Source organism: Hypanus sabinus, chromosome 1, assembly GCF_030144855.1.
Source record: "Hypanus sabinus isolate sHypSab1 chromosome 1, sHypSab1.hap1, whole genome shotgun sequence".
NCBI classification, from domain to species: Eukaryota; Metazoa; Chordata; class Chondrichthyes; order Myliobatiformes; family Dasyatidae; genus Hypanus; species Hypanus sabinus.
This window is the reverse complement of record NC_082706.1, coordinates 80,205,844-80,229,583: the sequence shown is the minus strand read 5'-3', so window position 1 is coordinate 80,229,583 and position 23,740 is coordinate 80,205,844. Positions and strand designations below refer to the sequence as shown.

At 40.6% G+C, this 23,740-nt stretch overlaps 1 protein-coding gene across 13 annotated transcripts in view; it reads left to right on the top strand.

Annotated features, from left to right (window-relative positions):
• Positions 1 to 23,740, top strand: part of rims2a (regulating synaptic membrane exocytosis 2a) — a 1,025,605-nt gene that overhangs the window by 92,789 nt on the left and 909,076 nt on the right. The window contains exon 2 of one of the 13 annotated variants that reach the window (XM_059971267.1): positions 5,963 to 5,980. The exons of the other annotated variants lie outside the window; for them this stretch is intronic. Coding sequence (XP_059827250.1) covers positions 5,963 to 5,980 — 18 coding nt within the window. The remainder of the gene's footprint in view (positions 1 to 5,962; positions 5,981 to 23,740) is intronic. 13 annotated transcript variants of the gene reach the window in all.

Sequence of the window (23,740 nt, the reverse complement as noted above, 5' to 3'; positions counted from 1 at the left end):
CAATAGCATGAAACAATTAGGCTTACACAGAAATATTCATATAAATCTTCAGAAAGCCACAATGGAAACATGTAGAACAGTCCTAAAGTTCCTAGCAATAAAGAAATGAGAGTGCTTGGCTATGCCTTTAGCTCAGGTTTTATCAACTTGAGCTGAGAAAAAAATAAAAATACAACAATGATAATAATGAAGAAATAGTACTGAGAGCATGAGTTGTAGATTTTCTGAAAGTGAGTCCATTGGTTGTAGAAACAGTTTGGAGTTGGGGTGAGTGAAGTTATAAATGTGGTTCAGGGGCCTGGTGGTTGAAGGTTTGTTCCTGTTCACCTTGTCATGTATAAACTGAGGGGTCTTCATCATCTTCGCTGCAGAACCAAAGTCGCTCCAACCTTAAACACCAAGCTATGCCATCATATAAGTACTTGACAACTTGGAGGCCATGCTCCAAATTATTGACTTACTTACTAAAACCTAAGGAAGAAAGGGTTTTGTGCTGAACATCTGTAAGGGAAATGTTCCTGCTGTGCAACACTGGCTGCTCAACAATAATAGTCCACAAGACTGTTAATCTCGTTTCATATCTCAGGAGTCACCTCTCAGTATGTATCACCTTTCAGCCTGTACTCCTTCCTCTCCCCCCACCTTATTATTCTGGCTTGCCCCCCCCCACCTTCGTTTCGAGTCCAAATGAAGGGTGTCAGCCTGAAGCATTGAATGTTTATTCCCTTCTATAAATGCTGCATGTCCTGCTGAGTTCCTCCGGCATTGTGTGTGTGTTGTTGTGGATCCCTTAGTGAAAACAGATAGCAGGAAAAATGTGTTCACAGATCAAGAACTCAAAGCGTTGGACAAGTACACCTGACTCTACAAGATCTTCCATTCCATGAGGAAAGGAGACCACACTAATAGGCACATTAAACTGATCTCAGTCATTCCAAGAGATGACAACAGGGGAAAATGGAAATTTCCTTGATAAAATGCAATATATCCTTATCAACTCTTAGGAATCTCTTGTCCATCACCATTTAATGTGGGGAATAATATAAGCTCTGAACCCTGAATTTTGTCAAAGATGGCATGTGGAGTCCATATAAAAATAGCAGAGGGAGTGTAGAGCCTCCCAATCTCACAACCCACTGATCCCACCAGGCCTCATGTGGCTCTAAACTGTTGAGAGCCCCATATAGGCCTCAGAAGCCAAATCAGAATAGACAGATCTGTATTGGAAGCAGTTCATATTTGATCCCCCTCCTCACAAGCTGTATAAGGATGATCAAAAAGAGAATTATTCAAATGTTGTTGAATTTTTTTAAAGAGAACCTTACTATACAATTTATGATAGAAGATAAACTCAGTAAAGGAAAAATAAATTATTGGCGCCCTTTTTCCATTTTTAATTTAGTTGTAGGCTGGAGTTCCCAATGGTAAGGTATTATTTGGTTGCTTAGATTATGTTAACTGTCATGAATGATTTAGCTGATTGTGGGGCATTCAGTCATTTTCCCAGTAATAGGCTTTCTATTGGAAACAATAGATGACTGAGTAGATAATACCATCAAACTATAAGACATAAGAGCAGAATTAGATCATTTGGCCTGTTGAGTCTGCTCCGGCATTCCATCACGGCTGATCTATTATCCTTCTCAACTCCATTCTTCTGTCTTCTCTTCTTTGATGCCCCTACTAATCAATAACCTATTAACCTCTGCTTTAAGTATACCTAATGACTTGGCATCTTCCACAACATGTTTGTTAGACATTACAATTGTCAGTTTCCATAACCAGAAGGGATTCTGCAGATACTGGAAATCCAGAGCAACATACACAAAATACAGGAGGAACTCACAAGGTCAGGTAGCATCTATGGAGGGGAATGAATAGTTGACATTTCAGGCCAAGATCCTTTATCAGTTGTCGGTTTAATGTTTACTCAAGCAGTGTCATTGTTCTTTACTGGGTAATATAACATGTTGGGAGTTGCACTTGTATGAGTGCATTAGACCAGTGGTTCCCAACCTGGGGTCAACAGTTAATGATACAGGTCTATGACGTAAGAGAGGTTGGGAACCCCTGTATTAGACCATAATATAGAGAAGCAGAATTAAGCCAATTGGCTCATTGGATCTGCTCACTGTTTCATCATGGCTGATTTATTATCCTTCTCAAACCCATAGTAATCCAAAACTTTCAAAACATTCAAAACTATTTTATAGTGTTGCAGCATTGGAAATAGAATCACAAACAATGCTCACATTGGTTACTTATTGGCCAATCAATGCTGTACCTTCAGGAATTTGGGCCACTTCTGCAGCCTGAACTGAAGATCTGAAATATGGAGCACTTATTAGGAATGTGTGTGCATTTGTGAGTGAATAAGTGCACACGTGTGGGTGGTATCTGTGTGCATGCCCACCATTTATGATTGACCATTACTGACCACAGAGCAGAATCTAGTCTCCAGTTGTTTTGGTCTCTATCGCCGCTAGATCAAAACCTTGCTCACTGACGTCCATGTGGTAGTTGCTGAACAACACCTAATCCATATTCACAGAAAAAAACTTACAGGCAATTTCCACCACAATGTGAAGTTTGGGACTTGGAATGTCATGAACTTCATGGACAATCCTAACAGTGCCAGACCTGGAGGCTGGGCTGTTCTCATAGCTTGTGAACTCAAAAGTTCAAAATCGCTTTCGTTGCACTGAGCTGGGCATGGCTGGCAGTAAATAGCTAATTTAAAGAAGGCATCTAGTGGGTACACAATCTAGAGTAGCCTTTCTCAACCTTTTGCCCTGGAGGAACCCTTCAAATAATTTTCAGGTCTCAGGGAACCCCTGTGTAAAAATCATTATATCTACAGCTCACGGTACATTCTCGTGATCAGTAAGTTGGAGATATAATCATTCAAAAATAATTGTCAATGCTCTTTTGAAGAAAGATTGAACTTTTAGCCAACCTTTCTTGAAAATAAAACAGGTAATTAAGCTTACTTTAATTTTCTTGAAATGAATCTCTTTCTTTCTCTTTCATAAATTTTAAAAAACTCATAGGGCAAACATAATAAATTTCTGTTAAATAACTGGCTTAAACCAGAATGGGATTTAATTTTTTTAAAGATAGTCTCAGTAGATTTAATTTAAATGAAGGTTGTAAATTGATTTTAATTAATGAAAATTTATTGATAATGTTGAATAGTAAAATTTATTAAAAACCATAAGCCAAGGCAAAATGAATAAAAATGTAGCCTAAGACACAATTGTATACAAGACTATGAAAGAATATTTTCTTACTAAGTGACATGATCAGGCCCAGCGTGTGAAACCTGTGCTTGTTTTTTGCTGTGCCAATACTCAATTCTGGGTCCAATTTGAGATGAGCACCACACAGATTACACCTTCAACTGAAATGAGACGATTTCTATCTTTGTTCTTGATGCTTGTTAAACAAGAAAAAGCTTGCTCACATGTGTAAGAAGTTTAAAACTTCAGCCAAATGTTCATTGCTTTCCTATGACTGGCAGGATACTCGTCTTTCACAGAAATCCAGAACTTGTCCAGGGGCAGACCAGCAAATCTCATCCTGAGTGCATGATCAGACTGTAGCTCACAAAGTTCTTCCTCTTCTCTCAAAGTCAAGTTCTCAGGCTGAACAGAAGATTCAGAGAAAGGGTCCCTCACCCATTAATACACTCATGTTGAAAGGGAGGAAAAATATTGTTCAATTTGGTTCTGCAGTTCTTCCAGGTGGTTTTCATAAGACTCGTGGCTTTCTGATGTCCTCCTTCACCCTCAAGCCCAAGCAGCAGTGGAAACATTTCAAGATTTCCTTTTGCAACATAAATTTTCCAAAGATTCGGTTTCCTTTTAATCCAAGAATTTTGTCACTTGAAGTCCAAACACCTTGTTCAACTGGTTCATATGATGAAATATATGTGCTAAGCAGGCTAGTTTCTGCAGCCATTCATCATCTTTGAAGCAATTAGTGAAATCAGGCCTACTATTTTCTTGAAAGTACTCCAGCAATTCACCTTTCAGCTCAAACACCCCATTGAGAACTCTTCCTCTGCTAAGCCACTGGAATTCTGTGTGTAGCAGGAAACTGGTGCGCTCTTTGTCCAGGTTTTCACACAGCTTTTAAAACATTCTCAAGTGAACTGGTCTTTTTTAATAAAGTAGCATCATCCAGATTTTTTTTCATTTCATCTCCAAGCATTTTTGACATCAGCACCTCTCTGTGAAGAAAGAAGAGTGTTCTGACAATGTCAGGATTTTCATTTTTTTACACAAGAAATGAGATTTCTCATGGAGCCGACTGTTGACGGGACACCATCAGTCCAGAGTCCAACAGAGTTTCTCCAAAATAGACATTTTGTTTCCAGATATGAAGACACAGCATGAAATATATCTCAGTGTTTGCTTGCTTATGGGCAGCTCTTTACAACAGAAAGAATTTTCTTAATTTACAAATGCTACAAAATGACATTTATTGGTGAAATATGTCGGCTCTTCAACTTGGGTAGAGAAGCTGTTGTTTTTCAGCTTACGGCACAAAACCTCTTCAGCATCATGTGACATATTATCAATATGTCTACTTATCATATTGTTTGTAGGCTACTCCATCTTAGGTACTAGCCTACAAAGTACAAGGACATCTTCAGTCTCAGAAAGGCAGCGTTTGTTATTAAGGACTTCTAGTACCAGGACATGACCCTTTCTCACTGTTACCATCAGGTAGGAGGCACACACTCAGTGATTCAGGAACAGCTTCTTCCCCTCTGCCACCCGATTCCGAAATGGACATTGAATCTTTGGACACTACCTCACTTTTTTAATATACAGTATTTCTGATTTGCACTTTTTAAAATCTAGTCAATATATGTAATTGATTTACTTGTTTATTTATTATTATTATTGTTTTGTTTATTTTTTTTCTCTGCTAGATTATGTATTGCATTGAACTGCTGCTGCTATGTTAACAAATTTCATGTCACATGCCGGTGATAATAAACCTGATTCTGAGAGTAGAACCTTTTCAATTTTTCATGCTGTACCCCATCCTAGCATTTTACCTACTATAACTTTACACCTTCTCACCAACTGTGTGACTTTTCCTTTTCTGGATAATAAGTTCTAATTCTAAATAACTTGCTTCCTGAGTTATTTTATTGACTGCGACTTTATTAACAAAAGCTTTACTCAGCACTTTATGAGTCATATCGCTGTGATTTTTAGTTAAGTGTCTTTTCAGTTTTGTTGGAGCCATTGCTGCATTGGTAAGTTATTTGCCATAGGCCAGGCACAATGGAATAGGACAACTTGTATCACCAGTCCATGTAAGGCCCATTAATAAGTAGCTTTCATTGTAAAGATGGACTTTTTTGTGTCCGTTGTTTCACTAGTGCAGTGAAATGACTCAGAAGATTGTAATACTTCACCATTAACCTGTCGGCCTTGGCCTGGAATCCTCCTCTTGCATCTCACACCTCCACTTCAAAAATCACCACGTGGGACTGTCAGACATGTCTGCAAAATACAGGGGTTAATAAAATACCCCTGTGTATTTTACACGGGGAGAGGCCGACGTCACAGCCCACATTGGGCAAGTCCATTCAATGCTCAGAAAACACTTCACATGTCTCATTAGCCTACGATCTTCCCTTCCGGATTCAACCAAATAAAGATGATCCTACTGCACACTGCATCCTGGGCTGAGAGACTTGTAACAGGATTGCTAACGAGGCTGCTCGGTCACTTCCCACCACTGCGAGCACTAGTATTGTGTGTTGCATGACGTTCAAAAAATGATGTTTATTTTTATAAATAATGATGTTTCGCAGAAATCCTAGCAGCCGCTTGCAGAACCCAAGGCTTCCGCAGAGCAGGGACAGGGTTTCTGATTGAGAAACTCTGATTCAGTGGTTGCCTGCCTCATTGAATAAGCTTTGCCATCAAGATTGAACAAGTAGACCTCAAAGTTCAAAGTAAATTTATTATTGAAGTATGTATATGTCACTATATATAATACTACCCTGAGATTCATTTTCTTGCAGGCATTTACAGTAGAACAAAGAAGTACAACAGAATCAATTTAAAAAAACACACAAAGACTGACAAATAACCAATGTGTAAACAGAAAAACTGTGCAGATAAAAAAATAATAAAACAACAACAAATAAACAAAATATAAGGACCTAACATACTAGACCACTGTTATACTAAGATAAGGAATCCCTACCTTCCATGCCTAGACCACTTTCAGTACATCTGATTACTTGGCTGTCTTTCTCCTACCTGCATCCAGACAGAAACTAAAGAGCAAGGCTCTAGAAATTAGGACAACAAATAGGTGCTCGTGGGAGGCAGAGGAGTGGCCATGAATTTCTTTGTGTCAGACCAGGGAGCTGATTATAGACTTTAGGAGAAGGATGGATCAGAGGTGGAGGGGGTTAGCAGTTTTAAATTCCTAAGTTTTATTATTTCATAGGAACTGTCCTGGGTCCAGCACATTAGTGCAACTATGAAGAAAGCACAGCAGAACTTACACTTTCTTTGGAGTTTGTGGAGATTTGGCACAATATCTAAAACTTTGAATAACTTCTATAGATGTGTAGTGGGGAGTTTATTGACTGGCTGCATCACAGCCTGGTATGGAAACAATAAACCTTGAATAGAAATCCAATAAAAAGATGGTGGATATGGCCCAGTCGATCATGGGTCAACATTGAGCACATCTACATGAAACGCTGTTGCAGGAAAGCAGTATCCATAATCTGGGACCCCCACCACCCTGGTCTTACACTCTTTTCACTGCTGCCATCAGGAAGAAGGTACAAGAGCTTCAGGGCTCACACCACAGGCTCAGGAAGCGTTACTACCCCTCAACCATCAGGCTCTTGAACTAAAGGGGATAACCTCACTCAACTTCACTTGCCGCATCATTGGAATGTTCCCATAACCAATGGACTCACTTTCAAGGACAGTTCATCTCATGTTCTCGATATTTATTGCTTATTTATTTATTGTTGTTGTTTCTTCTTTTTTTGCATTTACACAGTTTGTTGTCTTCTACACTCTGGTTGACCACCCTAGTTGGGCAGTCTTTCACTGATCCTGCTATAGTTAGTGTACTATAAATTTGATGAGTATGCCCACAAGAAAATGGATCTCAGAGTTGTATATCGTGCCATACACAGTATAAACTTTGATAATAAAATTTACTTTGAAATTTAAAGTAAGTAAATAATGCTCAGAACATGAGATGTAGAGTCCTTGAAAGTGAGTCCATAGATTATGGGATCAATTTAGAACTGAGCTGAGTGAAGTTAATCACACTAGTTCAGGTTGAATGGTAATAACTGTTCTAATCCCAAGGCTCCTGTACCTCACCTGTCCCTCTTTCCCGATAGCAGCCGCAGGAACAGAGCATGGCCTGGATGGTGGGGGCTGTTGATGACGAATGCTGTTTTCTGGTGGCAGCGCTCCTTGTATATATGCTCAATGGTAGGAAGGGTTTTTTCTGTGATGGCCTAGGCTATATCCACCACATTTTGTAGGTTTTTCAGTTCATGGACATTGGTGTTTCCATACCAGGCCATATTACAGCCAGTTAGGAAACTCTCCTCTGTGCAACTGTAGAAGTTTGTCAAAATTTTGTCGAACTTCTGAGAAAGTAGAGATGGTGTCATGCCTTCTTTGTAATTGCACTTAAGCACTGGTCCCGGGACAAATACTTGGAAATGATAACAGCAAGGAATTTAAAGTTACTGACCCTCTCCAGCTCTGATCATCTAAGGAGCAGTGGCTCATGGACCTTTGGTTTCTTCCTCGTGTCATCAATAATCAACAACCTTCCCAACAGAAGTATCAGACACTTTGCAGCACCAACATGCAAATGGCATTAGCACATACGCATCAAACCTGGAAATTTCGGGAGAGACCAAAGAGGATCTCACTTCAACCATGAAAAATTCCTGATAGTACATACAAAATGCTGGAGGAACTCAGCAGGCATGGCAGCATCTATGGAAAAGAGTAAACAGTCGATGCTTTGGGTTGAAACCCTTAATCAGGACTCTTATTTGAGAAGATCCTCAACCATGTCCCAAAGGGAACAAGCAGATCCCCCTGCAGGAAGGGGCTGCAACTCTCTGGCAAGGAATTAGCAAGGAATGAACAGGGAAGACTGAATCTCACACAGGTCATTCCCTGACAAATCCTGTCAAAACAAATGCCTGATTCTGTCAAAGGGACAAAGAGGAGACATCATGGCAGTACCATCCATCCAAGAGTCCACGAACACTGCTTGCTGGTTTGCAAGATCTTCTAAATGAAGGACCATAATGTTGCTTGTATCACCTACAACCTGCCTATGATCTCCTTATGACCTCACTAACACCTTAGCTGAGATGAATAGTGGGATGTTCTCAAATATTGGTCATCGCATGAACTTGTACTCTCATGAGTGGAGGAGAAGGGGAGATAATCAAATTGAAACGTGCAAAATTCATGCCAGACTGGCCAGGGTAGAGTTGGCAGGATGACGCTTGACCTGGATGACATGACTAGACCTCAGAAGGTATAGTGCAAAAGAAGGATTTGGCTAAGGAAGTGGAAAAGAAATTTGCTCCACTGAAGGTTTGTCATCTTGGGAATTCTCTATCTGAAATGACTGTTGAGGCTTTGTTCCTGACAGTTGTTAAGGAAGAACAGTAATATGGACAAATGACCTACATGAAAGATCACTTGTGATTGTGTTGAATGACAGTGCAGCACACATTGCTAAATGGCCTACTTCTAATGGTCTATTTTAAAATTTCTTATGGTCACTCATTGGCATCTAATTTGACACCAACCATCTCCAATTGGCACACTTCAGAGTTACTTTACTTTAACCTCTAACTCAACACACACAATCCTGGAGAAACTCAGCAGACTAGGCAGCGTCTATGGAGAGGAATGAAGAGTTGACATCAGATTGAGGGGTCTGGACCAGAAATGTCGACTTTTTATTCTTCTCTATAGATGCTGTCTAACCTGCTGAGTTCCTCCAGCATTTTCTATGTATCATTCTGGATTTCCAGCATTTGCATAATCTCTTGTATTAAACCCTAACTTAATTTTATATAATTACTTCTTCTTTATAATTGTTGAATGTTATTTTTTTGCGCTGACCAACACACCACAGCAAATTTCTAATACATGTAAATACATTTGGCAAATTAAATTGATCCTCAATGCTTAGAGTACCCTGAATGCAGAGTTTTTTTTTCAAGAATGGTGCTTCTGTTTTAGAAACAGGGAGAAAAGAAATCATGACATTTGTCAAGGATTGCCCAAGCTTCCTAGTTTGATCTTAATCCATTATAACCACTCTAATGTAACAAATTGAAATGCTGGATTGTATTCATATCACACTGGATGGAACCACCTGCTGATAGTATAATTAATTTCTTCTCATTAACTAGCCTTCCAGATGGAGATCAAGTGCTCCACTTAAGCTCCTTCCAGTCAATTTCCTTCATTGATCTTTTGTCCTGAGATATCTGCGAGTGCAGGGCTGTCCATTGCAATACGATTTAGGGCCTCTGAAAATTTGTATCTCAAAGTAGCACTGTGCTGAGACATGGGCAAATGTTGATCCCTTTGATGACATAGTACTGAACTCATTGATAATAAGGGATCGTGTGGATGTTGAGGGTAGGTGTACAGGTTCAAGTTATTTGTTTTTTTTATTTTCTACATTGTTACAGAATTAAATTTTTGTACACTGGAACAGAGAGCCAAACAGACGCACAAATAAGATTGTTCAAGGAGCCAGTCACAGGGGAATTAAGATGCTCTCTTGTTGACTTAGAAAGTGCTTAAAGAAATGTATCATTAAAATAAAGGATCTACCAAAAGTGACATCTGAGTGTTCAATTTTTTTCTAAGGAGAAGCAATAAGGACAGGATTTACACAGCATTGGTATGTCATGTACTATTGAAGATTATGGTTACATCTGATCAGCCATCTTCTTATAATGGAAAAGGCCCTGCTAGTTTGGTCCAACTTTAATTCCCTTACAATAATTAGCTTAATTTTCAAATAATTTGTGCTTTGATATTAATGATATGTGAGTTTCCATTTAGCAACAATATATTGAATTGTACTTTCTTCAACCTTGAACAGTCTATTCCTGAAGGAAGACATTGCAAGCATTGTAGGAGCATTATTCACACATTCCAAACAGTTTAGTGTTACGGTCCCGACCGTTAATTCCTCATATTCTCCTAATTCCCCTTTCCCCTTCTCCTTTCTCCTGGGTGCCTTGATTGTGGCACACCTGATTCTCATCTAAACCTGCAGCATAAAATCCCTGGCTTTGCATCCACTCATCGCCAGATCTTTGTTTCAGCCAGTGTAGTAATTCATGTCCCGGGCTGCTTAGGATTGTGTATTCTAAGTTTTGTTTCAGTACTGAGGTTTGCCTGTGTAACTCTGGCTCTCTGTGTCAAGAGAAGTTTTGTTTCAGTACTGAGGTTTGCCTGTGTAACTCTGGCTCTCTGTGTCAGGAGAAGTTTTGTTTCAGTACTGAGGTTTGCCTGTGTAACTCTGGCTCTCTGTGTCAAGAGAAGTTTTGTTTCAGTACTGAGGTTTGCCTGTGTAACTCTGGCTCTCTGTGTCAAGAGAAGTTTTGTTTCAGTACTGAGGTTTGCCTGTGTAACTCTGGCTCTCTGTGTCAGGAGAAGTTTTGTTTGCTGCTTGCCTTTCTGCTCAGCCTCCTGTTTGCCGTTCAGCTCCAGCCACGGTCCGTGTCAAGATAAGTTCAGCCTGCCGCCTGCCTTTCCGTTCAGCTCCAGCCACGGTCCGTGTCAAGATAAGTTCAGCCTGCCTCCTGTTTGCCGTTCAGCTCCAGCCACGGTCCGTGTCAAGATAAGTTCAGCCTGCCGCCTGCCTTTCCGTTCAGCTCCAGCCACGGTCCGTGTCAAGATAAGTTCAGCCTCCTGTTTGCCGTTCAGCTCCAGCCACGCCTCTGCCCTCATCTGCATCCCAACTCTATCTTTGTGCCAGTGTCTTTTGTTTGGGTTCACCCATTCTTTGCAACATTTAGACAACGTTCAATATCTTTTTAAAAATCATAGAATGATTGAAGATAAACATAATAAATGTTATGTAAAGATACATGAAACTACAGGTGAGTAATAAAAATATAAATATAAAGAAAACTTAACCTGAGGGTAGTGTTATAGTAAAGTTCAATGACTCCCAACTGAGGAATCACCACTTATATAGCAGTCATGTCTGATATAAAGCAAAGGGGCTGAATGCAAAATTCTTCCAGACCCTCAGCCAACTACAATTTTAGATATACAACATGGTAACAAGTCCTTCCTACCCAGCATGCCTATGCCAATTACGCCCATATGACCAATTGACCTACTGACCCGTACACCTTTGGAATGTAGGAGGAAGCCAAAGGATGGTCATGGGGGGAATGCGCAAGCTCCTGACAGACGGTGTTGGGAATTGAACAGGGTTGCTGGCATTAGGATAGCATTATGCTAACTACTATGTTACAGTCCTAACCATGGACTCAGCGGTTTGTGCGGTGATGGGGTAGGTCAAATGCATTCTTCTGACTTCCAAAGAGCTTATTACCTCTTTAACCATGGTCAGAACCATTCCCTTTCACGATCTTTCAAGTTAGACAAAACCGTACTATCATTATATCAGAAAATTGTCCACTGAAAGGTGAGCTACCAGGCGGGAGGAAGTTGATATCATTGATGGATATACATGATTAGCTCCTGCCCTGGAAGAGTGAGGAGGAGTGTCTGTGATGTGGGTGAATTGGCTGTGGGGACTGGTGAAGGCCTTCCTGCGAATCAGTGACTGAAGGAAATATCTGAATAGATAACAGACCTTTTTGCTGCCATGTTTCCTTGAGGAGTTTCACGGGACTGGTTAGACAATATATGAGGATTTATCATGATCTGGAATTTCTCGAGCCCCACCAGCTAAAGCGAACACCTTCCAGTACACCTACATTCTCCCTCAGGGAAGTTGTAGACCCTCAGTTTGCAGATTTTAGCATGCACTCACTGGAGATCAACTGCAGAAGCCAGGTGGGAAGGAAAAGGTGAACCTTTGTCTCAGAACAAAGGAGAAGTAGCAGTGTCAATTGTCTATGGCAAGTGAGGATTTCCTTCAGAACGAAGACCTCCAAACCGCCAGAGGAACCGCAGTCAGAAAGGGTGACCTCGTCAGTCACTGGGACATGTTAGGAGGTGAACAAGGACTGCATTAGGGAAGAGTAACCTGTTCAGGCACCAAACTCATGAATTATTTTCAGTGAGTCGGACACCTGACTGGTTGTAAGTAAATGCACAGCTCAGCTCAAAGCATAGAGGGATAAAGAAAAGGAAGGGTGTTCCAGTAGCAGATGATACATTATAATAAATGTAATCTCTAAACCAAGTGAAGATATTTTACTCCTGAATGAGGAATCCCTATTATTGTCATTTATTAAACTAATGACCAGTTGACAGTAATTCAGCTATCAGTTTATTGTAAACAGAGACCGGCAGGAATCCTACGGATATGACAGTTTTTCAGAAAAATGCATATTTCTACTTCTGAAGTGCCGTATCATCATTTGAATATCATTGAATACAAGGAGTGTCAATGACCCGTCAGCACAATGATGGAAACAGTGGAGATCTTAGCTCCAACTTCTTAGAGTCAGATCAGATGCCGTGCAGATTATGCTGCCTCACTGCTCATGAAAAGATGTTTTGAGTATATAGAGACCAGATGACTGAACTTCCATTTCAGGCAGTGCTTCAGCACACAACAATACAACTCTTCTGTTTGACTGCAGAGAAATGTTCTGCTTTTTCAGAAAATGGGTGTCCCTCTTTCCTCTTGTGAATTCTTCAGAATTTCTTCCTGATGCAATGTGATCCCACGACTAACCACATGATCCCACATTGCACATCTTGAATCATCAAGTTTCTGGGGTTGCACATAATGGATGATCTCACCTGGTCCCACAACAGCATCTCTTCAGTCAAGAAAGCCTCAGAATAGAGGGGCATCCATTTGGAATGGAAATGAGGAGGGATTTCTTTAGTTAGAGAGTGGTGAATCTGTGGAATTCATGCCACAGGTGACTGTGGAGGCCATGTCGTTGGTATATTTAAGGCAGAAGTTGATTGATTCTTGATTAGTCAGGGCTTGAAGGGATGTAGGGAGAAGGCAGGAGATCTTGGCTGAGAGATAAATGGATCAGCCATGGTGAAATGGTGGGAGCAGACTCAGTAGGAAATGGTCTAATTCTTCTCCTATATCTTACGGTCTTATATTAGAACATAGACAACATACCAGGACAGGAATCTGCTTCTCCACTTTAATGCATTTGTATGGAAAAATGCCAGTGGAAAGAGTCAGAGGCAACAAACATCATTCTGCCTGACATTACACAGTTATGCCAAGCATCAGACATTTATCAGCAATGAAGAGTCCTAATATTAGAAAGGAAAACATCACCCGTCTTTCATATCTATTTCCAACACATACTGTACAAAGTGCAGGAGAAACTCAACAGGTCATGCAGCATCAAAGCAGGGGTATAAATGTTGATTCCCTCCCCCCCACTTCTTTCTTTTCCAATGCCCCAATCTGGTTACTCACTTTTCTTTACCTGCCCATCACCTCCCTCTTGTGCCCTTCCTCATTCTCTTCCTTCCATGTTCTACTGTCCGCTCCTATCAGTTTACTTCTTCTTCAGCCCTTCCACCTGTCACCTTCCAGCTTCTTACTTCATCATTTCTCCCTGACAGACCCATCCTCCTTCTCCTCAGCTGGCTACATCTATCACCTACCAGCTTGTAGTCCTTCCCCTATCCCTCCCTTCCTTATTCTGGCTTCTGTCCCCTTCCTTTCCAGTCCTGATGAGGGGTCTCACCCTGAAACATCAACTGTTTACTCACCTCTGTAGACACTATCTGAGCATTTTGTAGGTGCTGCTCAAGATTTCCAGCATCTGCAAAATCTCTTGTATCTATTTCCAAAGTCAGATGGAAATGATTTATTGCAGGAAATATCTTTATGTAGCAGTAGGGGATTTTGTAAGTAGTTCACATAATATGATATTACAGAAAGCTTTGAGTGGTGGGTACTGTGGATGTACAATTAGCAAAGTGAAATGAAGAGGGATGAAGCTATATGAGACACTGTTGGTATTTGCAATCAATGACTATCATTGAATTTCATAGCAAACCTCTAATGGCGCCAAGTAATGTCAGGATATCTTTCCTATTATAGATCATTGAGATGGGATTGTATGATATGTCAGTGACCTATGAAATGTATTTCTGGCTCTGCTAAGAGACCTGCCTGGAAATTATGCCATCAATAACTATGATCTTCCAATGCCGTACTTAAAGCCATTTAAGTGATACTGGACTGCAGTATCACTTCTTTGATAACAAAAAAATAGGAACGTGCCAAGTAACCATAAACATTTCATCTTAAGATAATTTTTAGAGGTAGCACACATACAGTACAGATTGGGCTGATAAAAGCAGACAGTATAGATCCTTTAAGATGAATTATAAGAAAACTCCATTGCACAGGAACTCAAGTTCATGTTCAAGTTCAGTACATTGCCATTCAACCATACACATGTATACCACCAAATGTACAAGTAACCAGTTTAACGCTACTGCCACCTCATACATGATGAGACCAGGGTGGTGGCAGGGAGTTCAGAGGCCGTATACGGCCTGGAGGAAAAAGCTGTTTGCAATCCTAACAGCTCTTGACCTAATGCTACAGTACCTCATGGTTGATGGGAGAGGGTTCAAGAGATTGTTGGACAGATGGGAGGCCCTGATATAAAACACTCCCATTAAGTACCTCTGATGAATGAAACAGAGACCCTGATGATTGTCGCAGAATCCTTGCATTCTTTGTAGGGACTTGCAGTCAGATGCCTTGCAATTCCCTTACCAGATGGTGATGCAGCTGGTCAGAATTCTCTCAAAGGTGTTCCTGCAAAAATTTGTTCAAGTGATGGGATGTGGAGCCTCGCTTGCCTCAATCTGCTCAAGAAATGGAGACTCCGCTGAGCTTTCTTGACTAAAGAGGTGTTGTGGGACCAGGTGAGATCATCCATTATGTGTACTCCCAGGAACTTGGTGCTCTGAACTCTCTCCATGGAGGAGCCATTTGTGTTTAATGAGGCATGGCCAGCCTGCACCTTCCTAAAGTCCACAGTCACCTCTTTGGTCTTGTCCACATTGAAACTCAAGGTGTTGTTCTCACCATTCTAACAGCCACTCTACCTCGTCTCTCTATGCCGTCTCATTGTTGCCCTTGATGAGGCCAGCCACTGTGGTGTCATTAGAGAAATTAATGATTCAGTTTGATAGCAAAAGTTCTGGCATACAAACTATTAAAAAAAAATCTTTGGACAATATGTGGCCCTTTATCTAAGGAAAGATGTGTTGACATTAGAGAGAACTCAAAGGAGGTTCATGAAAATGATTCCAGGATTGAAAGGCTTATCATACGAAGAGCGTTTGGTGGCTCTAGGCCTGTACTTACTAGAATTCAGACCATAGGAAACATCCTCTCCACATCCACTCTATCAAATCCTTCCAGCATTTGATAGGTTTCAACGAGATCTCCCGTCATTGTTCCAGAACTTTTGTTATCCTGTCTTTCACTTAAATACGCTATACTCCTTCTTGTTTCTCAAAACTCATTCATTAAATCAACTGCAATTGTGTTATAATGCAATAATGCTACAATCCTCTCTGCATTCATCATGAATCTGAAGCTATTCGTCTGACAAGCCTTATTTCTGTTTCATACTAACTCATCCTTGTTCCTAGGTCTTAAGGTCTTATGGCCTTAATTGTGAGGTCCATGCAGTATCTATTTGCATTTATTCGTACAGTATATGCAAATTTGAATCTTTGGGATGGGGAACAAGGCAATCAGAAGTGAGTGTGTTGGAGGAGAGGGAGGGATGAATGAGTGAGAGAGAACTGTTGCCTGAGTGGTCAAAGTATTAAAGTAAAAGTCTGACCTCTTGTGAGGTAGCCCTACTGAAGCTGCTCCATGTTCCTTGATGTTGCTCACACAGTCTCACTCTATTCCCACTGGCAGTACTCTGAGTGACTTCCTTTGGCCCTTGGAGTGCAGGAGCTTTCTTCCATGGGGGTGGGGGGGAGGGACTTTATTGAAACCTATTCAATATTGAAAGGCCAAGATAGAGTAGACACTGAGTTATAGTTTCCTACAGTGGGTAGTCTAGGACCAGAGGGCACAGCCTCCGACTAGAAGGACAACCATTTAGAACAGAGATGGAGAGGAATTTTTGTAGTCAGAGGGTGGTGAATCTGTGGAATTCATTGTGCAGACGGCTGTGGAAGCCAAGTCAAAGGGTTTATTTAAAGTGGAGTTTGTTAGGTTCTTGATTAGTAAGGGTTTCAAATGTTGTGGGGAGATGGCAGGAGGATGTGGTGGCGAGGGATAGTAAATCAGCTATGATGGAATGATGGAGCAGACTCGATGGGCTGAATGATCTAATTCTGCATCAATGTCTTATGGTCTGTGATTAACCTTCCATTATTTCCAGGTTCCTATTCACAACACTTGGTGCATGCTCCCTCCATTCTCCTGCCTCTTTGCCAGCCATTCTGCACATAGCACCACTTATATGGCAATGGTACTTCTCTAAGTGTGGCCCCTGTCCCTTTTGGCTGGTGATTTAAGCACTGGCCAGATTGAAAAAGTCAGGGTGTCGAGGCCCAAGGCAAGGTATGGGCCAGTTCAGTTTGTTGCTCCACAACATTTACTCGGCTGTGCGCTGAACTATGGGTCTCAGACTCTGTCTGTGGACTACAGTTCAGAATACTATCTGCTAGCGGTTACTGTTTACAAGATTAGTGTTTTTTTTTTTTTCTTTTCTCTGATCGTTGGGGTGCTCAATGGTCTTTTGGATTTCTTTGTTTTGTGGCTGCCTGTTAGGAGACGAATCTCAAGGTTGTATATTATATAGATACCTTAATAATAAATGTACTTTGAACTTTGAAGAAACAGTGGCCCTGATTTTAGGTTTGTGGCTGAATGATATCAGTTATGCAGGATCTTGAAGCATTTTAAAAATATTGTGCAACTGAGTAAGGCAGTATACTGAGGGATACAATTGCCTGGAATGTTTTACATGAAGGTAGTGAAAGAAGATTACAACTTTCCTCTGTTCAAAGATTCGTGATTCAAATTACAGTTACTATCACAGAATGTATAAATTATACACCTTGAGATTTGTTTGCTCACAGGTAGCCACAAAGCAAGAAACCTGAAGAACCCAATTTAAAAAAAAGGACCAGAACCACTGTGCAGAGAGAGGGAAAAAAAACCCCACACACATATCATCCAAACAACAGCATTCTGAACCAAACTGAGTCATTTGAGAATCATTAAATAATTGAAAATCATTAAAGCAGCATTGTGCAGTGCACTGGCACTATTTTAATGTTGCCAAATACTAGGAAAAGAATTTCTAAGCTCTATTTCCTGGTAATTTTGTTATAATGCAAAGAAGATGAAGATAATGACTAGAGAAGATGTGTCGTAAAACTCCATTAATCCAGCACACTGGGGACTTTGATGCTAGACTGGCAGATTTGAAGTACAATAATATTATTATTCTAATTAATATTTCAACAACTTTTTATCTTTTGTTATACTCTGTATGTCGTACAGTACAATTATATCAATTTTTTAGTAAACCGGTTAAGTATCAAGGAAGCACATAAAACGGCCCAGGTGATTTCAAAAGGAGCCTGGAAGCTAAGTGTTGGATTGGGGTGCAAAGTTATTATTTTGCGTGTAGTTTTATCTTCCCTATGCTTTCTTGTATTTTTTTTATAAAGCCCTATATACAAACACATTTGTATGAATATGTAATTGTTTAGTGAACTTTCCATTAATTAGTGCTTCTGTATTTCTCCAGAAACTGAAGTTTCAGTAGCAGGGTCATGCTACTTGAATCTGGCTATTTTATGGGTTCAATGTTATCACTGGAATTTTTTGTTGTCTCTTGTCTGAGTATGAAACAACCATGACTGCTATTTGTTTTTTGTTGCTGGAACATTTAATAAAATGGCCGTAAGCATCAAGTTTATGCCTCATTCTCGATTTCAAAAAGAACTTTTGAATTGCAAAAGCATCAGGATCCAACACAGGACCCTGGTGAATTTAAATGCAGCAGGGCAAACGGGGTCCTGATGTGTTCTATGGAACGGGGGAACTGGGGTTACCAATGTGTAGTCAGTACTTGTTGAGGCAGATACTGAACCATTGTGATTTCTGAGCAATCGGGTAGCTGTTTATGAGTCTTTCCTGTCAAGTATATGATACCACCACCATCAACAGGTTATTACCCCTCAGCCATCAGGCTCTTGAATCAGAGGGGATAACTACACTCAACTTCACTCAGCCCAACACTGAACTGTTCCCACAATCCATGGACTCACTTTCAAGGACTCTTCATCTCATATTCTCAATATTTATTGTTTATTTATCAATTATTACTATTTTGTTCTTTGTATTTGCAGAGTTTGTTGCCTTTTGTATGTTGGTTGTTTGCCCATCTTGTGTGTACTTTCTCAATGATTCTATTGTGCTTCTTTGTATTGACTGTGAATGCCTGCAAGAAAATGAATCTCAGGGTAGTATAGGTTGACATATATGTACTTAGATAATAAATTTACTTTGATCTTTGAACCTTGATGTTGGACATAGCAAACTCAGCTGACAGCTCACACTTTAAACTAAATGTAAAAACTATTTGCAGTATAAATTGTGAATTACCTTGTAATTTTAACCGCTAGTAGGTGAGGCTTTACTATTATGATTAAAGAAATGTTCCTGAAAAATATTGTTTGAAATTAAGTTTTTAAACACAGAGCATACAGCATGGTTACAAGCTCTTTGGTGGACCACATTGTCCTCCTAATTTCCTGCATTCAGTCCAAATCCCTCCAGGACCCTCCCTTGCGTGTACCTATCCAAGTCTTCTTAAATCACATTATTGTACATACCTCAACCACTTCCTGCGGCAGCTCGTTCCATATACTCACCACCCGACTCTGTGAAAATTTCCTCATTTCCCTCTCACCCGAAATCCATGACCCCTAGTTTTAGACTCCCTACCCTGGTGAAAACACTCTTACCACCCACCTTACCTATGCCTTTCATACGTTCCAAGGAGTAACAATCTACTTTGGCAAACCTTTTTATTTTACTCTGGCTCTCCAGTCCTGTGAACATCCTCATAAACCTTTTCTGCACTCTTTTGCATTTCCCCACATTTTTCCAAGAACAGGGTGACCAAAACCATACACCATTCACCAAGTGCGGACTCACCAGTGACTTTTGTTAATAATGATAATGCAGGGCTCTTCACTTACGAAGATCAGGAGGGAAGGAAGTCATTTATTTTCATCTGCACTGCATAGGTTTATAGTGAGGATTGTTGTATGTGCACTGATTCCACTCTTCAGGCTGGGGGACGTTCCACAATGGCACAGCAAGCTGCAATGACTTTGGCAACTGCGAGGCTATAGATTGAGTATCGGGATTTTCCTTCTCCTAGACAGACTGCCCCTGGCAATCCCATCTACCCGGGTTTGGAATCGGAGTTGTCTTTCTCCTACGTTGGCTGCCAACCCAGGCTGATGAGCCCAGCCTGCCCGCCCAGTTACACCGCTGAACACTCGGTCGCGCTGTGACATAGCAAACTCAGCAAGAACAGGGATGCCACGTGAAAGTGTCCCTTTCAGGACAGGAGGAGAGGCTGTATGTGAGCAACTTCCTGCCTGGCAAGCCAATCAGTGGCCCTACAGTGAAAACTACACCTAGAAAGGAGAGGCTATGGAAGACACGTCACCTTCTTTAAGTAAGCAGGACATCCAGTCCTGGACTCCCCCATCCCTCAGTGACTTGTTCACCTGTAACATAATGCCCCACTCCCATACTCAATGCCCTGTCTACCTGTTGCACTGCTTTCACTGAACTATGCGCTGGGTCCCTTTGTTCTATTACACTTCCTAGTCTTGACCATTGATACTAAACTTCTACTCTGGCTTGATTTTCTTAAATGCATCTCCTCTAGTTTTTCCATATTGACATCTATTTGACACTCTTCAGCCCACTTAATGAATCAAGATTGTCTTGTTATCTACAATAACCTTTTTCACTATCAACAACATCTAATTTAATATCATCTGTAAACTTACTGATGAAGCCAAATCATTTGTATAGATGATGACAAACATGGGTCTCAACACCAAACCCCTGCAACACACAGTCACCATTCCGAGAAACAGACTTCAACCATCACTCTCAGCTTCCTAACTCACTCTCCCTGGGTTGTGTGGGACCAACCTTCCAGACCAGTCTGCCTTGTTGGATGTTGTTGAAGATTTTGCTGAAATCCAAATAGAAAGCATCCACTACCCTTTTGGTTGCCTCTTTTGAAAACTCTTAGAAGTTCATCAAATACAACTTAACATGCACAACGCCTCCTGATCTAAGTGCTGGTAAATCCTGTCCCTCAGAATTCCCTTCAGTAACTTCCCCACTATTAATGTCAGGTAGAATGGCCTGTACTTTCTTGGTTTGTCCTTGTTACCCTTCTTAAACAAAGGAATATCAGTTATTCCAGTCTTTGGGATGTTCAGCAACGAGCGATGAAGCCGGTACCTCTGCAAGGGCCTCCACAATTTCCAGTCTAGCCTCTCACAAGTCTAAGGATGTACTTAGTGTAGGAACTGGCGATTTATCCACCTAATACACTGTAACATTGCAAATACCTCCACCATAGCAATAGGAGTGTCCTCCAAAAACATCATTTGTTTCTCTCATCTCCTGAGCAACCACAATTTTCTTCTTGGTAAACAATGCATTAAGAATCCCACCCATCCCCAGTATTCATCTTTAAATGGAAGTCTCTCCCTAGCCACCCTTTTGCTCTTAATATATCAAGTCAAGTCAAGTCAAGCTTATTGTCTTTTAACAATATACATTTATACCGTCAAATGAGAAAACGTTCATCTGGACCAGGATGTAAAGCACAGTAGAAAACATAACACACATAGAAAAGTAAGAATTAAATCTACAAATGAACTATGCATGGATAAACAAAGTAAAATGCATAAATTAAATATTGTAGGGTACAGAACAAGTTATCCATATACTATATATAGTGCCTCATGAAATTTTCCTTAACCTTGCCTGCCATATCCATCTCATACCCTCACCTTGCCTTCCTAACTTCCCTCTTAAATGTATTCTGAATCATTTTATAGTTACTGACAGATTCACTCATCTACAACCTCATAAGCCCAATACATGCATCCTTTTATATTTGACTGGTCTCGATATCTCTCATCAGCCAGGGTTTCCTAAGCTTTCTGGGTTTATCCTTCCCCCTAACAGCAATATCCTGCCTCTGGAGTATTAATGACTTACCTTTAAAAGCCCCCACTTGTCATTTGTTCCTTTCCCATCAAATAGAATCACACAATCAACTTCTGCTAGATAAAACCATAAGACATAGGAGCAGAATTAGGCCATTCAACCCATTAAGTCTGCTCTGCCATTCCATCATGGCTGATTTATTATCTCTTTCAAACCCATTCTCCTGCCTTCTCCCCACAACCTATGACACCCTGATAAATCATGAACTTATCAACTTCTGCCTTATGCCCAATGACTTGGGTTGCACAGCTGTCTGTGGCAATGAATTCAACAGATTGACCATCCTCTGTCTAACTAAATATTTCCTCATCTCTGTTCTAAATTAGTGCACCTCTATTCTGAGGCTGTGTCCCCTGTCCTGGACTTCCCCACTACAAGAAACATGCTCCCTTCAGCCACTCTATCTAGGCCTTTTAATAGGCTTCAGAGAGATCCCTCCTCATTCTTCTACACTTCAGCAAGTACAGGCTCAGAGGCATCAAATTCTCATCATACGCTAACACTTTAATTCCTAGATCATTCTTGTGAATCTCCTCTAGACCCTCTCCAATGTCAGCACATCTTTTTTTTAGATAAGGGGCCCAAAAGTGCTCATGGTACTCTAAGTACCTAATAAAGCTTTGACAATGCATGTTTGCTCTTGTATTCTAGCTCTCTTGAAATGAATACTAATGTTACATTTCCCTTCTTTACCTCAGACTCAACTTGAAAACTAACCTTTATGGAATCCTGCACAAGGGCTCCCAGGTGTTTTTGCACCTCAGTTTTTAAAATTTTCTCCCCAGAAAACTTCTATAAAGTGTTTGCTATAAAATGCTCTTCCCTACACTTGGCCCATCTTTGCCCATTTTTCCACTCTGTGTTAGTCTTTCTGCTTCCTCAACACTGCCTTCCCCTCCAACTATATTTGCATTATTCACAACCTTGGCCAAAGTCTATCAATTCCTTCATCCAAATTATTGACAAATAACGTGGAAAGAAGCAGTCCCAACACTGACCCTTGCAACACACCACTAGTCACCAACAGTAAACCAGAAAAAGCCCCTTTTACTCCTATTTTTTGCCTCCTTCCAGTCAGCCAATCCTCTATCCATGGTAGTGTCTTTCCTGTAATACCATCTGCTCTTATCTTGTTAAGCACCTTGTCAAAGGTCATCTGAAAATCTAAATGTGATAAACCATGTTTATCTGTCCGGACACACCCCTCTGTTGACTGCTCTGGTGGCTCCTTCCACAGATCCCTGGATAAAGGTGATTGCGTCACTGCTCCTCCCACAGTCCAGGGCAGTCATCTGGCATGGATGTGCTCCATTTTACTGCTAATAAAATCCTTTCAGTATTTGCTATACTTCCAGTCTTTTGGAGTTATTGATACTAAATAAGCACCATCCATTGACTGTCCTTGGTCTATCCTGCTGGTAACTTCCTCAAAGAATTCTAACTGATTTGTCAGGCAAGATTTCCTCTTAACGAAATCTTTGTCCTCCAAGTACCATGAAACTGCCAACATCTTTCCAAATTCCGAAGTCAGGCTAACTGGCCTACAATTTCCTTTCTTCTGCCTCCCTCTTTTGAAGAGTGGAGTGACATTTGTAATTTTCCAGTCCTCTGGAAACATTCCAGAGTCTAGTGATCCTTGAAAGATCATTACTAATGCATCCCCAATCTCTTCAGCTACCTCTTTCAGAACCCTGGAGTGTAGTCCGTTTGGTCCAGGTGACTTAACTATCTTCAGACTTTTCAGCTTCCTAAGCACCTTCTCCTTAGTAACAGCAATGACACTCATTTCTGCCCTGTGACACTCTCATATTTCTGGCATTCTGCTAGTGTCTTCCTCAGTGAAGAGTTACACAAAATATGTAAGTTTGTCTGCCATTTCTTTTGTCCTTTCCAGCAACATTTTCCAGTGGTTCAATATTCACTCTTTCCTCTCTTTTATTCTTTTTAAATTTGTAAGATAATTTTTGTGTCTTCTTTTTATATTCTTGGGTAACTTACTTCAAATTTCATCTTTTTTCTCTTTATATGGCTTTTTTAGTTGCCTTCTATTGGATTTTATAAGATTCCCAATTCTCTGACATCCTCCTAATTTTTGCTTTATTATATGTCTTTTGCTTGTATGCTGTCTTTGACTTCCTTTGTTGGCAACAGTTGCCTCATCCTGCCTTTAAAATACTTCTTCATCTTTGGGATGTATCTTTCC